Below are 16,983 nucleotides of genomic sequence, written 5' to 3' on the forward strand. Positions count from 1 at the left end.
AAGAGCTGGGCGTGTAAACCTCACTCCCCTGATCTCAAGAGGCGTGCTAGCGCACCCACCTCCCACACCAGAGACCCTGGTTCGAATCCCACTTGGAGTGGGTCGAATAGGACCCATTACATTTGGTGCCGTGGCCCGGATGGGAGTGAGTTTAGAGAGGTGAGTGTAATGGACGTAGACTAGTATGAGCTGTGGGTGTAAACCTCACTCCCCTGATCTCAAGAGGTGTGCTAGCGCACCCACCTCCCACACCAGAGACCCTGGTTCGAATCCCGCTTGGAGTGGGTCGAATAGGACCCATTACATTTGGTGCCGTGGCCCGGATGGGAGTGAGTTTAGAGAGGTGAGTGTAATGGACGTAGACTAGTATGAGCTGTGGGTGTAAACCTCACTCCCCTGATCTCAAGAGGTGTGCTAGCGCACCCACCTCCCACGCCAGAGACCCCGGTTTGAATCCCGCTTGGAGTGGGTCGAGTAGGACCGGTTACATTTGGTGCCGTGACCCGGATGGGAGTGAGGTTTAGGGGGCGTAATGGACCTAGGTCTAGGCTGTGGGTGTAAACCTCACTCCCTGGCCTCAAGAGGTGCACTAGTGGGTCGAGTAGGACCGGTTACCTGTAGGCATATGGGCACAGGCCATACCACCACCTATTGGCTTGAATATCTCCAGCAGAACTTTTAAAGAGAAGCTCTTGTCTGTTTGAGAATGATGAGAGCATCCCCATACATATGTACGACTGCAGCTCATGCAGAGCTTCTGAGGCCCGGGGCTTACAGTCGACCAACTGATGACCTGTAATGTCCTGCCTCTGCACTGCAGGCTGAGGTTGTTTCAGACTGAAGGGCTGAACCAGAGATGACCCAGGCTGTGGACAGACCAGATGTTGCAGGAATGTGTCAGACAACCAGCATGCCAAAGATAATGCTGGAAGCCTTGCTGTTCCAACTCTTGAACGTGTACGTCTCATAGAGCCAATCTACGTCTGCTCGGCAACAAGTTGCTTTTATTTTGTGCATGTGAAAGTTGCAGCAGGACGACGAATGTTCCCATAATTCAGTCAAAACCTATGAAAGACAATACTGCAGCTGATTATGTCATAACTGTTTTGAGAGACCACAATGGCCTGATAAGAATAATGGTCTTGTTTAATGAGATTTGTAACTCCTGCAATCTCTCAATTAGTAAAGAGGTCCTCTATTGAATGCAGGGATCCTCAAACCTCGTTTCCCAAATCAGACGCATCTCAACTCCACACCACTCCCCAACCCCCTGCGCGCCGTGGCCCACATCCCGTCCAAAGATTCGGGACACACAGCGGCCCCTTCCTCCCCCTCTGGACTGCCTTCCATTTCCCTTTTGATTGTGATTGACAGATTCTTTGTCCCATTGTACTGAGCTGTCGCCTCTGATGAAGACACACACACACACACACACACACACACACACACACACACACACACAAACACACGCATGCATAGGAAAGCACGATCTTGCTCGCACACCTTGGCCTTGTTGCGCCGGACTGAAAGGTCTGTCATCGCCAAGACGTGAACGCAGTTGTGCTATCTGTGCTGGGTAAGTTTCCAGTGGTTTAGGAACCAAGGACATGGTTGCGCGATGCCTGACGCAGGCCGGAGGAACCTCGCGCAGTCCGTCTGCAAGCTGCGCCGTGCTGAGGTGGTGTGGCTGAGCGGGACAGCTGGTGGGGGAGGCGAAAGGGATGCTCAATGTTGTCTGAAGTGGTTGTCATTAACACAGCTCCTCAGGGATGGGAACCAGGTCACATTCTCTCACTCCGCACAAAGCAGTGTGTGTGTGAGAGGGCTGGGGGTGCCGAGGGAGGGTGGCGGACGGGGACTAGGCCATGACCTCTTTATATCCATCAACATATCATTGGCCGGGTGTGCGCTGTCCAATCTGCAATGTGTCGGAATGTACTTGTGTGTTCGATTTGCCCCTCTTGCTTTTGCGTTCTCTCTGCTCGCTGTCACAGTCTTTATATCTCCTGCATCTTTTGCTCTCACTTTGTCTCTTTCACTTTTTCCCATTTTGTGTTGGCCTTCCTTGCATAGTGACTAAGACAAATACCTTGGCTATGTAACTAAAACAGCGCACAGGGCTGGAGGGGGTCCGGTACTCTGTGTAAACATAAATAAAACATTTTCAGTACAGGCAACATGTGCTCAGGGTTATACACACAGTGTCAGGGATTTTAACAGCCTAATATTTGATCCTCAATACACACTAGTTGCATCCGAAATCGCATGATCTCCGAGTAGGTGCTTCCTTTGAATAAGTACTTACTTGGCTATTAAAAAAGTAGGTTATATATAGTATAAATCTATTCTGCACATACTACATTTGTCATGTTCTCATTGTCATGAAAAAGCAAGCTCTGTGAAAGACTGATACTTGCACATTTTTTCTATCAAGATAAATATCACAGATGTAACAGATATAACACAACTTTTATGAATTTCGAAGCCTAAATGAAGTCGCCAGAAAAAGCTAAAGGTAGGCTATAATCAAACTACACCATGGTCCCACAAATTCAGCGTCACCATCAAATTTAGAAGAGCACAATTATAAGCATAACGATGCTGTAAAAGTTTACCTGTTCGGCGTGATGAAGTTTAATCTCCCTGACAGCCTCTGTAGTCCCATTAAGCCACTTTTTAGCAACCGGCTTTTTTCAAGACACGTAACAGTTTCAAAATTCATGAGTGGGGTAATACTGATGTATTTTATGTCATAGAATAAAACATAAAAAACATTTGTGTTCTTGTGTTCACCACAGACCTTATTTCAGCCATTTAACCAAAATCCTTTAAAAAAAAAAAAACATTGACTTCGGGACGATGAAACCAGAAGTGCTAAAATGCTAACTCACTTCCGCGTTTTTGGCCTACAAAGTGATGTCATACCTGCACCACTCTATTGGATGCGCACTTCTGAATCCCGCCGGAAGTTGATGGTCATCCAAGTACTTTTTCTCTACTGTTTTATGAATACTGTGAATTCAGACATAATGTTTTTTGCCTACTTCATAGTAGTTTCTCAATCGGAAGGCTGCATCCTAGTAAGGCTGCATATCTAGACTGCCACGTCATCGATGCCGTCCCATTTTGAAGGATTCTTGGAATGCGGCCTTCGTTTCTCGTCCTCCATTTGTCGTCTTTCGTAGGATGCATCAAATGTACCGAATCAATCACCCACAATTCTTTACACACATTCCAATTCAATCACTTTATATTCAGTGTTTATATTAAAAGTGTTTAAAAGTGTTTATATTAAAGTCAATTTAATAGTATTTTTGTACTTGCGGGGGCAGAAAACCTAATTACAAAGACATGCGCACTTACTAGACTGTCTCATTCTAGCGTTCGGTGCTGTGAGGAAGTCTAGCATAGGAGCCTTAGAAGGATTGGACTAGAAAGGACACAGATCTAACTAGGATACAGCTTCCCAATTGAGAAGCACCCATAGTAATGACAGCACAGATCTCAGACTATTCCTCTGTGTGCTATTTCTTTACTCTGCTAATGTACTCTGTCGTCCTCTGCTGGATAAAATGAGAATGCCTGGCAAGTCTGTCCTAGGCTAATGTAGAGTATCCTGAGGCCACAACAGTAATGTGGTTAAGGCAGTTCCACTCTGTTGAGTGGTGTATTAAGTGTTTAGGTTTTTCTTAATTAAAGGGGCAGACTTAAGGTAAATGAATCTGGCACGAGAAAAAAAGTAACAGCAGTTTGAACAAGAAAAGACGACAAGTGAAAACTACACTTTAATACGCTTCCAGCCTTGAGCAAAACGATCACATTACATCGTTATTTAGGTTCAAAATCAGCACATTTTTAAATAAAGCTTTAAGACCACCTAAATGTTCAAGTTAATTCAAATAATAAACATAGACTTAGCTTATAAAAGGAGAGAAATAGATTTTAAACAGATAAGACATCAAAGACATTTCCATGTACGTCATTAGTTCAAATAAAGGCAGCTATGTGATTATTTTTCACTTGATTGTGAACATGGTCTGTTCATTTTTACAGGCTAAAATGCTTCGTAATTCACAATCATGGAATAGCATAACCTACCTACTCCTTTAAAACATCTGTTGCTAGCATTAATACAACAATACATGTGCATGTTTTGAAAATCCAAATCTGCCTTTTTTTATAATGTGTTTTAATGTGGAATACTCATTTGAGGTATTGTATTCTCCTGCTTGTTGCATTGAGTTGTGTCCTATTCTGCTGTAAACTGAGGGAAGTGTGAGTGTGTGCGTCTCACTGCTGCCCTCTTCAGTCAGGAGAAATGGTGCGTCTGCGCAGACAGTTGCATGTCAGGCATTTGAGGATGCTCATGGTAATGTGCATAAGCGAGCCAAAGTTAAAGAGCAGGTTGTAAAAGGTGTGCACTGAAAGTCCTCCGGTCTCATCCGCGTATTTCATGGCCACAATGGGCGTGTAGAGGTTGTTGGTCAGATTCCGGAATCGAGGTCGGCTGGATTCAATCACTTTCTTGGTGCACTGGAACAGAAAATGACAAAAATGCATGGAGAATTAAAAGAATGCAAAGCTTTAATGGGCAGCGTAAGCAAATTGGAGCTAATCGTTTTCAATGCAATGAATTCATAGGGTTAATATGTGTGCAGTCAAACGGTGGCACATACTTTAGCGATGTCATCGGGTCTTTGTCCCAATGCCTCAAAGATATCGATGGATGATGGAATGTACACATCCTTGAAGTATCTGACAGTGTCTGCGTCTGCTCCAGGATATTCCATCTTGGCCACTTCTTGCATCATCTTGGTTTCAAACTCTGTATGCACTGGGCCTGGTTCGATCATAGACAGTCTGGGAGTACAGAAGGAATGTTACAGTACATTACAACTGAAGCACTCTTTAATGCCAACAAGATGGACTATAAGAAGCCTGTTTACTCCAAGTCTGATGAGTACAACAGTTGTTAAAATAATGGATATTTCTAGAATAAAGTAATAATTTTGCGCATAAAGTACCCTGCTGACCAAGACAATATTCACATGCCTCTACATATAGGCTGAGATATTTCCAGTACTTCTGCTGTAATTATGACAAAGCTGCTTGATTTAAAACTTTTTTTATTAACAGAAACTGTAAGCATTGATATATTAAATTAATTAACTCCAACATTTTTTTGTGATTCAACACTTTTTGTGATTCAACACTTTTTGTGTGTTCTTGTTTGAGAACTGCATTATTCTAACTTTAATGCTAAAGAGTTACCCTCAAAATGTTATGATTTCATTCTCAATTATTATTATTTTTTTATTTTTTTGCTGGGGAAACGAATCCGAATTCATCTTGGATCATTGCAATTTGATATTTCACTGATATTTTCATTGTTTTGGTTTTAAACCAAAGTCCCTTTAAAGTTCCAAGAGGTCCTGTCTCTATATTTCCTTTGCAGCGGAGGTCTGCACAATACTTTTTTGAAAGCCGTAGTAAATTACCAGCAAATTTTCATTTTGGCTGAACTATCCCTTTAAGGCAAGTCATTTCACTCGGCGGCCATCTTTGAAACGTCTCTCGGGAAGCTAATTTAGTCATGCAAGTGCAGCTCCTATCTCTTTGAATGGGGAAACACCAAATTCTCTTAAGCTGTCCACCAAACTTAAGATTAAAATTTCATATTTGAAATCACCAATGCAATGTCAACTGTGTCATACATTTTGTTTCTAAACACTCAAATCTGAGTGGCTGAGGCCAAGTTGGTCAGATTCCAACCCAATTCACATAAGCCCAATTCACATAACACTGACAGACGGCAACGGACACTTCGTCGGGTTTTGTCGGATCAGTGCGCTGTTGGCGTCTGTTGAACAAGCTGAATCGGATTTAGAAAATCTGAAAAGTGACGAGCTGTAATCTGGTGACTGTCAGCTTTGGCCTGCTTCTGTCGGTGGAGTGTAAATTTGGCATATAAGCGCCCATCTCAGAACACTGACTTTTGCAACTGGAGCTTCTGACTTTTTCCAATTGGCGATTGGCTCTTGTATTTAGAAGGCGGGACTTATTCCGCCATATTGCGCGTTGCACTTTCTCCCGTTCATAGTAATATGAGTGCATTGCCTTTGCATATCTAAAGTCTTTTGTTTTCTTCAAGTTTTTAATGCAGAAAATTCAAACTTAATGTCAATAGGCCCTCAACCATAAGACTTCAAATCACTTACTTGACATTAAACTTCAGCAGCTGCACAGCCATACTCTCACAGAAGCCCTCTATGGCGAACTTAGAGGCCGTGTAGACATCATTGAATACCACACCTGTAGATGAGTCCAATAGAGATATATTCAGTGATAATGTAATTTGGTCTGCTGCCCTCCTAATGTGGCTCAAACCATGTGTGGCATTTCTTTCCGTCATAATGCTCTACAGCTAAGTGCATAACTCTGAATGGCTCTATTGTTGATCTGACTGTCAAGCATTCAGCTGTGTGACACAGAAGGTTTCAGTGTGTCCGTCTTACCCTGCAGGCCCATTACGCTGCTCATGACGATAATGTGGCCATCTCGCCTCTTCTTCATGTCTGGCATGACCTCTTTTATCATGCGCACCGTTCCGAAGAAGTTGGTCTCAAACACTTTCTTCATCTCATCCATACTGATGCTCTCCACAGGTCCCAGCAAACCCACTCCTGCATTATTAACTGGAAAATCAGACAGGAAACATGGGTGGTTATGGACTTGACCGGTCCCTGAGGCACTAGGCAGGTATTGATCTATTGTGAGCAGCACTTATTCAACACGTGCTTATTATAGTTTCTAGCAAACTCATGTCTCTGGTCATTGTAGAACTTAATCTGTTCAGATTGTGTAACGCCAATCCAAGCCTAAACCAAATCCTATTAAACTAAGTCTGGACTACTAAGTCTGTACAGTCAAATAGGATTTGGTGCATGTGTATGGGTTTTTTTAGTAGTCATGTGACGCGTTTATACAACAGGTGTGTTGTCAAGAATAGCAACAGGTAGTGAACCCTTGTAAAAAAAGAAGTTATATATATAGTTGCATATAATATAATAATGAAATAAAAGGCCACACATTCATGATATGTTTCTAAACACAAAGCACACTTTTAAAAGTGCACTTTGTAAAAAATGTCAAGTATTACTTTAAAGAACATTTTAGATCATTATGCTTAAAATTTTTTAGTCGTGTTTTAAAGAAGTACACTTATTTTGATGTGTTGACTAACATACTAAAGCACATATAAAGTACTTGATTATAATTTTAACTGTAATGTGTTATTCAGTATTACTTTTAAAGGTAATATATTGTAATATAATTGATCATTAGAAATGTGTAATTACAAATATATTTAAATACATTACATATAAGGTTCAATAGAAATGACATTTGAAGTATATTTTAGTTTACTGCTTGCTTGTACATTCGGCAATACACTTTAACCATATAGAAATATAAATTACAAGATGTACTAAAGTAAAAAAAAAACTCTCTTAAGTTCAGCTAAATGCTTATAATATAAATTTAAACTATAATACACTTTCATTTATTTGCGGTTAACACGTGCACGAAAATATTACTCAAAATAACCACTCATTTTAAAAGTATGTTAAAGTGTACTTCTTTTGCACAAGGAAATGCGTGTCTTTACGGGCACGTTTAGGATGTAAAAGACCACATAGCATGTTAAATGATTCCCTTAGCAAACAGTTTGATGTTAGCAAGCCATATTTCCAGTAGGCTTTTCGCTCTTTTCACAACCCCAAATCTGATCCTGCTGCATATAACTTGCAGTTTGAACAGCCCATCTAAAAAATAAAATAAAATCTGATTTCCCCTGCGGTGTGAACAAAGCCAATGAGGTCAAAGGCATCCTGCACTCACTGAGAATGTCGATGTGGCGGTCCTTTACACTGTCAATACACTGCCTGACCGAGTCATCACTACACACATCCAGTGCCAGCAGTGTCAGGGTCTTGCCGTACGCGTCACCCGCCGCTTCCACCAGCTGGTCCTTCTTTTTCAGGTTTCTCATAGTGGCAATAACTTCAAGACAAGTGACAGAGAACAAGCATGTCATCGACAAAGCAGTAATCACTCAAAAGTTCAAGCCTAATATCTATAAGGGGTCTCACTGAGAGGTTTTAGGAGCTTTGTTCTGAAATCAGCACAGGAGATTGCAGTTTGATTGAATTTGGTCCCTTTCATGATATACAGACCCTTTCCAAAAAATTTGAATATCATGGAAAAGTTTATTTATTTCCATAATTCCATTCAAAACGTTAAACTTCTTCTTAAACTATTTCAAGTATTTAGTTGTTTATTTGTACATAATTTGGGCTTCCAGCTCATAAAACCCACGAAAACAGGATTTCACAAAATTAGAATATTACACAGTAATAACACAGTAATTACACAGTGATACCATGGCCATTGAACCAGGTTTTGGTTCTTTTGGCAGTGTGGACAGGTGCAAATCCTGCTGGAAAATGAAGTCAGCATCTCCATAAAGCTTGTCTGCTGAAGGAAGCATGAAGTGCTCTGGAAATGTCCTGGTAGACGGCTGCGTTGAGTGGACAGCACAGTGGACCAACACCAGCCGATGACATGGCTCCCCAAACCAACACAGACTGTGGAAACTTCACACTGGACTTCAAGCATCTTGGATTGTGTGCCTCTCCATTCTTCCTCCAGACTCTGGGACCTTGGTTTCCAAATGAGATGCAACATTTGCTCTCATCAGAAAAGAGGACTTTGGTCCACTGTGCTTTATTAAATCCAGAGTCAACGCAGCCGTCTACCAGGACATTTTCAGAGCACTTCATGCTTCCTTCATTTTCCAGCAGGATTTGTGTCAGGTTTGGGTAGGTGGAAGTAGCGAGGACTCACGTGCAGATCAAATGGGCTTTTATTAAGCATAAAATAAAACAAATACAAACAAAACTACCCCGAGGGGGAAAAACAAGACAGACTTAGACTTGGACTTGAACTTCGACTTGGACTGGACTTGACTTGACTTGACTGAAGCACACAGCAGGGAAACACACAGCATAGATACGACAACGAACCAGCACAGGACTGCAAACACAGGGAGAATAAATAGGGAGAGCAAACAAAGTAGGTAATGAGGAAGGACAGGTGGGGAAAATGAACTAATAATCAGGTAACAAGATGGGAGGGGCTAGACGATCAACTGGAGAGCACATGGCACAATGAAACATACATGACAAGCCATGTGCTCACACCAAACATTACAAACACATGAGCATATGGCCAGCAAAAAAATCACCAGCCATGTACCCCAACAAAAGACATGAACACGCAGCTAATGAGAAAACTCATAAGCCACGTGTTCACACAAAACATAAAAAGCACACAGCTAGTGAAACGAGCTGCGTGCTACACAGTACAAGACAAAACATGACATGGAAGCACATGAAACAAAGCACAGACAATATAACATACGAGTGTCAGGGCTCTGTCACAAAACCAAGAAATAGACCAGACAGAAGGGACAGAACCCTGACACTACCCTCCTCTAAAGGGACGCCTCCTGGCGTCCCTAACAAGGAACACCACAAAACAAGACAGGAACATGACATGACAACTCACCAACAGACAACACAAGACTGGAAGATCAAGACACAGAGACAAAGTGGGGAGGGAGGGAGGGAGGGGAGCCAAGTCAGAGCCAGCAGGAACATCCACAAAGTCAAAAAGAAGGACCAGGGAGGGACGGGCGGGTTGAGCCAGGGAGGCTCAGGCAGATCTGGGGTCATGGCAGAAGACCAGGGTGGAACCGGAGGGACAGACCAGGGAGACTCCGGCGGGTCTGGAATCCTGGCTGAGGGCCAGGGCGGTGCCGGAGGAACTGACCAGGGAGACTCCGGCGTGTCTGGAATCCTGGCAGAGGGCCAGGGCGGTGCCGGAGGAACTGACCAGGGAGACTCCGGCGTGTCTGGAATCCTGGCTGAGGGCCAGGGCGGTGCTGGAGGAACTGACCAGGGAGAAACCGGCGGGACAGGAGTTCCAGCTGAGAGCCAGGACAGTACAGGGACCTTGGGTGGCGTCGACAGGACGGGTTGCAAGGGCAGAGCCATCAGGGCAGGCGGAGCAGGCTGGCCAGGCTTGGGAAAGACAGGGACTATAGTGAGGAAGGCCATATAAGGAGGAGCAGGCTGCTTGGCGACGGCTTCCGGGCTGGCAACGGGCTCTGGGACAGCCTCCGGGAGCTTGGCCGAACCCGGCATGACTGGGAGCTTGAGCGGGGCCGGCAGGGCGAGCAGCTTGAGCGGGGCCGGCAGGGCGAGCAGCTTGAGCGGGGCCGGCAGGGCAGGACGCCTGGACGGCGAGTCAGGGATAGCAGTCATCTCCGGGACGGTCCCCGGGCCCGGAGTCACCGGACAAGTCGTTGAGGAGGCCTTTCTTTTCCTCTTCCGTCTCCGGACCACAGGGGCCACCGACACAGGGGCCACCGACACAGGGGCCACCGACACAGGGGCCACCGACACAGGGGCCACTGGAACGGGAACTGGGACCACTGGAACGGGAACCACCGGACTCGGGACCACCGACACTGGGACCACCGGAACAGGAACCGCCGGAACTGGGACCACCGGAACTGGGACCACCGGACTCGGGACCTCCGGACTTGAGTGAGCAACAGGAGCCCTCCTTCTCTTCCTCCGTTTCCGTGAGCAAGGTGGTGCTGCTGCAGTCTCTAGAAACGCCACAGGGGGCGCTGAAGTCTCTTGGGCCGCCAGAGGGGGCGCTGCAGCCTCTTCGGCCGTCAGTGGGGGCGCTGCAGCCTCTTCAGCCACCAGTGGGGGCGCTGCAGTCTCTTCAGCCACCAGTGGGGGAGCTGCAGCCTCTTCAGCCACCAGTGGGTAGGAGGCAGAACTGTTCCTCCTCCCTCTCCCCGAAGGGGTCATCGGAGGACTGGGGACCTGGCAGTTTGTGAGGTGAATAGGAGGTGGGCCAAGAGGTGGAAGGCCACCCTCCTCTCCACGATTGTATACGAACCCCACAAACTGCCAGAATGAAAGTATCCCCAGCATTCCCATCTCCCAGGCAGGGACAGGCTCATTAAGACCGTTGTTGAAAATGTCCTTGAGCGCAGTCTTGTTTATGTCAAGCCCCTCCGCAGTGATGACAAACTGGTGGGCAAACTCTTTCACTGTAGACACCCCTTGGCGAAGAGAAAAGAGCATGCCATAGCGCTTCATCTTCTGACAAGTGGAGGGGCAAGCTCTGGGAGATGGAAATAGGAAGATGCCCATCTTTCTGCTGAGTCCTCTGATGGCTGGTTCGTTCTGTCAGGGGTGTGGGTGAGGGAAGAAGCGAGGACTCACGTGCAGATCAAATGGGCTTTATTAAGCATAAAATAAAACAAATACAAACAAAACTACCCCGAGGGGGAAAAACAAGACAGACTAGACTAGACTTGACTTGACTCGGTTTGGCTTGGCTTGACAGCAGGGAAACACACAGCATAGATACGACGACGAACCAGCACAGGACTGCAAACACAGGGAGAATAAATAGGGAGAGCAAACAAAGTAGGTAATGAGGAAGGACAGGTGGGGAAAATGAACTAATAATCAGGTAACAAGATGGGAGGGGCTAGACGATCAACTGGAGAGCACATGGCACAATGAAACATACATGACAAGCCATGTGCTCACACCAAACATTACAAACACATGAGCATATGGCCAGCAAAAAAATCACCAGCCATGTACCCCAACAAAAGACATGAACACGCAGCTAATGAGAAAACTCATAAGCCACGTGTTCACACAAAACATAAAAAGCACACAGCTAGTGAAACGAGCTGCGTGCTACACAGTACAAGACAAAACATGACATGGAAGCACATGAAACAAAGCACAGACAATATAACATACGAGTGTCAGGGCTCTGTCACAAAACCAAGAAATAGACCAGACAGAAGGGACAGAACCCTGACAGATTTGCACCTGCCCACACTGCCAAAATAACCAAAACCTGGTTCAATGACCATGGTATCACTGTGTAATTACTGTGTGATTTCATGTAATATTCTAATTTTTTTGAAATCCTGTTTTCGTGGGTTTTATGAGCTGGAAGCCCAAATTATGTACAAATTAACAACTAAATACTTGAAATAGTTTAAGTTGTGGGCTCTGAATCTATAATCTATGGAAGTTTAACGTTTTGAATGGAATTATGGAAATAAATCAACTTTTCCATGATATTCTAATGTTTTTGAAAGGGTCTGTATATGCTGACCCAAACAAAACACTCAGTGTAATCAGTGGTGTGTGTTGCTTAATTAAACTGTGGCTGAAAGATAAGCTGAAGAGATTAACATTTTAATGCACTTTGCACTTTGAACGCATGAGGGACGCTGACCTAAATCAAGCGCCCATCCCAGATTTAATAATAAGCTCGCTGAACATTTTTCATCTGAAATAATCAGTTTTATCTTTATGAAAACATTATCCAGTCCACTCTAATGTAAGTGATCAGCTGTGCTGGCAAGTTCTACATGAAAAGCAAAGCAATTATTATTATAATTTTTGGTCGATATGATTCACTGTTCTTCATGGGTGGAATCTTCCTAACGCTAAACCTGAACAATTCCTTGCAATTCTCAAGAAATGTTTAGTTTTTTTGTTCTGTGCACACTGAATCCTTTTAATGCACCAACTCTCTATATTTATTTATCTATCAAAAACTATTATAAAGAAATGCACTACCATTCAAAAGTTTGGGGTCAGTATAATCGTTTTTTGTTTTTGTTTATTATAAAGCAAAGCAGTATTAAATTGATAAAAAATGACAGTAAAGGCTTTTGTAAAGACATTGTTTAAAAAAATAATATTTCAAATAAGTGCTGTTCTTATGAACAGAATGATTTCATATCAGAATGATTTCTGAAGGATCATGTGAATCTGAAGACTGGAGTGATGATGCTAAAACGTTCAGATTTGATCACGGAAATAAATTATATTTTAAATTCTATTAACATAGAAAACAGTAATTTTAAATTGTAATAATATTTCACAATATTACTGTTTTTACTGTATTTTTGATCAAATAAGAGACTTTTTTCAAAAACGTTAAAAAATCTGATCGAAACTTCTAAATGGTAGTATATATATTTTTTTCTAAATTGTAGTATATATTTTTTTTTTCTTTTCTTTTTTTAAAATCCTTTTCAATATTTTCAGTTTCTTTTTCTCATCTCTTTTCCAGCCCGTACTTCTCTGAACAATCGCTTTGCTGTATTCCTCATTTGTAAGTCAAATAAAAGTCTCTGCTAAATGAATACAGACAATTTTCAACTTCATCGTTTACATCATAGGCTTACTTTTCGTCTTTGACGATATATATTAATTTTGCTGTCTCTTTCTCTGTGGCACTAGCACATCTTCAGTACATTGAGGTTTGATTTGCTGATCAAATCCTGTCCGATTTACAGATAAGGTCAAGGAGCCTCCGTAGCTTTTTTTAAGCGTCATCCATTCAGTCTGTCAACAGACATCATCCCTGATCAGTCAAAGCCCAGCTGCTGTTGAAAAGTGCCAGTAAACATGCAGAGACCATAATGCATCTGTAGGGTGATGATGGAGAGACACAGCTGCTGGGAAATCTGCATTCCTGTCTTCTCAAGCTAGATTTCACTTGTATATAAAGAATAAGCTGTACTTGATGAGAGGAGAACTTAATTCTTACGACACACAAGGCATGTGGGGCCAAACTAGGCCACAACATAAATGTGTTTACGAGAACAACAGCCTCATTGTTAAAGCTGTTGTTTTAAGACTTGAGGCCGATTAAACATTCTTGAATGAGCCACCCTCAATTATAATTGGATTTTTTTTTTTTTTTGGGCTTCTTTGAAGTTGGCATATATCACTGCTCCTCATTATAACCAGAACCAATTGTAAAAGGATTTAATTTTTCTTTCGGAAAAAATCCACTGTTGCAATGCTCTTAGAATGGGAACAAAGTTAAAATGTAATTCATTTAAAAGATGAAAAAGAATGAAAGATGGTTTCCTTTTAACTTCTTCATTTCAACTTTCTTAAAAGCTTGACAACCCTTTCGTGTTGTAAAACAAGGGGTTAGTAGCAATACTGCAGGAGGTCCACCAATCTTAAAATACACTGCCCGGACAAAAAAAGTTGCTGTTTGGATTTAAAAAGGCAAATGCTTAAGAGACTGGATCATTATTGCAATGATTATTATGTTTCTAGCATGTTACTGTTTGGTATCAGTTCTTCTAACCCTAATTGTTGAAGTGTGTAGCTTTTCATTTCTTTAACAACCATGGAAAACACATCACATTTATTTCCATCAAGAGGTACATCAATTTTTTGGTCAAGATCTTGTATTGACAATGCAAGAGTCCATCACTCTGTAAAGTCTCCTCCAGCAAATCCCAAAGACTTCCAATGAATTTAAAGTCTAGACTCAGAGGTGCCGATTCATGTGTGAAAATGATTCTTCATGCTCCTCACAACCATTATTACACAATTTGAGCCTGATGAATCATTGTCATCCTGGAATATGGCCATGATGTGTCTTCCTACATGGTTGTTTAAGAAATGAAAAGCTAAACGCTCCATCAATTAGGGTTAAGAAAACATGATAGAAACATAATAATTACTGCAATAATGATCCAATCATTGACTCTTAAGCATTTGCCTATTTAAATCCAAACAGCGACTTTTATTTTTTTGTTTTGACTGGGCAGTGTATTTAAAAATGTGTTCAAATAAAATAAAATAAAATAAAATCACAAATAAATGTATATATAACTTTAACTAAATCTAAAGAAGCGAAGTTTCATTGTCTTTCCCACATTAAATGCATTCAAATGTAATATAATCAATGCAGTATCAATGTTTACAGTAAGCATCATAAGTATGTAAATACATTAAAGGGATAGTTCACCCAAAAATGAAAATACTGTTGTCATTTACTCACCCTCATGTTGTTCCAAACCTCTATGAGTTTACAAAAGAAGATAATTATTTTGAAGAATGTCGGTAACTAAAATGTTGATGGACCCCATTGACTTCCATAGAATGGAGAAAATAAAATAAAAAATACTATGAAAGTAAATGGGGTCCATCAACATTCTTCAAAATACCTTCTTTTTTTGTTCAGCAGAAGAAAGAAATTCATACAGGTTTGGAGAAACTTGAGGGTGAGTAAATAATGACTTTATTTTTATTTTTATGGAAACTATCCCTTAATGTGCTACTATACACATGTCATCGTAGGCCAGGCTTCATCTCTCAATCCACCAAGGGTCTGAAAAAGGTTGAAGACCCCCGGTGCAAACCATTTGATTGACATTAATGAGTCTCTAGATCTAGCCGAGTAGGAGATAACAAATGTCCAATGGTTTTGCCCTGCTCAGAGTGCAGATGAAGTCTTCAGAAGACCCTCGCTTTAGAGCCCTCAACTTGTACAGGTCTCAAACTTTGTCCCTCTCCCAACACTCATTCCAGTGTGTGAACTATTGGCGCATTAGACACGGCACTAAACCAGGGCAGCGGTCTACAATTCACAGCCATAAAGAGAGCTTTGTACTGGAGAAGTCACTTGAAAGAGAACTGGCAGTCTCTTTATGATCTCCGCCTGGCAAGCGGTATCCTCGCGGAGCCGTACCCTGGAAACTGCGCTTTCACATGATAATAAAGACCCTTTGGGCTCAACTAGAGAAAAGCGAATGTAGCCTATAATCGTTCGTATAAAGAGACAAACTAATGCGAAAATGTACAGCGCGTTATGTCACAAAAATACCCAACAGCTGCGTTTACAAAGTAAGACATAGGCTATCGGCTAGAAGCGTGTAAACTTCTAATATCTACAGTACAACTTCTGAAACACGTTTAAACGAAAACCCAAAACGTTCTATAGACGCGTGAACGCTGAATTAGAACGCAAATGAGCGCGTTTACCATGGTAACGCTTGTGTTCGTCTCTGGCCAGCAGCACGGCGATCCTCAGTCCGATCCCAGAGGAGCAGCCGGTGATCAGCACCACTTTCTGCTCGCCACCGCCACTCGCCATGGCAACTCCTGTCAGTCTCAGCTGGATCAGAGGACTTGAACAAACTTAAAGCGGATAACGCAACCCGGCGCTCATGTGAGCGGGTTATGCGGTCACATGGCAGACAGAAAATCGTTAACGCGCATCAGCGTTTACTGTACTGCTTTGAAAAACAAACAGATTAACGCAGTGAGATGCATCGCGGGCTGTGGGCGCAAAGGGGAGAGAGGTGTGTGTTTGGGGAGGGGACGGGGGTATGAGGCGAGGGAAAATAAATATACACTCAATCAACAATCAATTACAAGTAAACAAGTTTAATTGAGTTAATGTTAGTAAAAGTTAGTCTGTGTGAGCATTTTAAAATGATGATTGTACAACAAAACATATATATATATATATATATAAAATATATTTAAAAAAATCCTTACATAGGCCTATTATATTATAGCCTATAACACTTTATTTTAAGGTGACGTTAGGCTACAACATGTACTTACTATAGTAGTAACAGTAAATTATGTAGGCCTATACTTATTGTAACACTTTATTTTAAGGTAGTGTAGGCGTTACTATACGTTACTACATGTTACACGTTACTACATGTTCTTACTATAGAAATAACAGTAAATTATGCATAAATACAAGTAACTAACCATAACCGTAACTCTATAGTAAGTACATGTAGTTAATTAATATTACTCAGTACTTATTTGAGTAAGTACACTGTAACGTCACCTTAAAATAAAGTGTAACCTTATATTAGGCTATATTATAGCCTATTATATTATTATCCAGCAAACTTACATAAGGTTTGGGAAATGGGTGGAGGGATATATTATATTCATAATTTTTTGTTTGTTATTTATGGTTATAATTAAAGTGAATTTGGTTTTGCTTTGCCATCCTCGACTTGTAAAT

General features: G+C 42.1%; 1 protein-coding gene across 1 annotated transcript; it reads right to left on the minus strand.

The window, feature by feature from the left end:
• Nucleotides 1-3,293: 3,293 nt before the first annotated feature.
• Nucleotides 3,294-16,281, minus strand: rdh8a (retinol dehydrogenase 8a). The gene is made up of 6 exons (XM_079876751.1): nt 15,975-16,281; nt 7,900-8,061; nt 6,516-6,695; nt 6,219-6,312; nt 4,677-4,860; nt 3,294-4,533 (listed from the first exon to the last, which is right to left on the minus strand). Exons 1-6 carry the CDS (start codon nt 16,084-16,086, stop codon nt 4,306-4,308), a joined length of 960 nt encoding a protein of 319 aa, XP_079732877.1. The 5' UTR covers nt 16,087-16,281; the 3' UTR covers nt 3,294-4,305.
• Nucleotides 16,282-16,983: the final 702 nt, after the last annotated feature.

Source organism: Squalius cephalus, assembly GCF_949319135.1.
Source record: "Squalius cephalus genome assembly, chromosome: 1".
NCBI lineage: Eukaryota > Metazoa > Chordata > Actinopteri > Cypriniformes > Leuciscidae > Squalius > Squalius cephalus.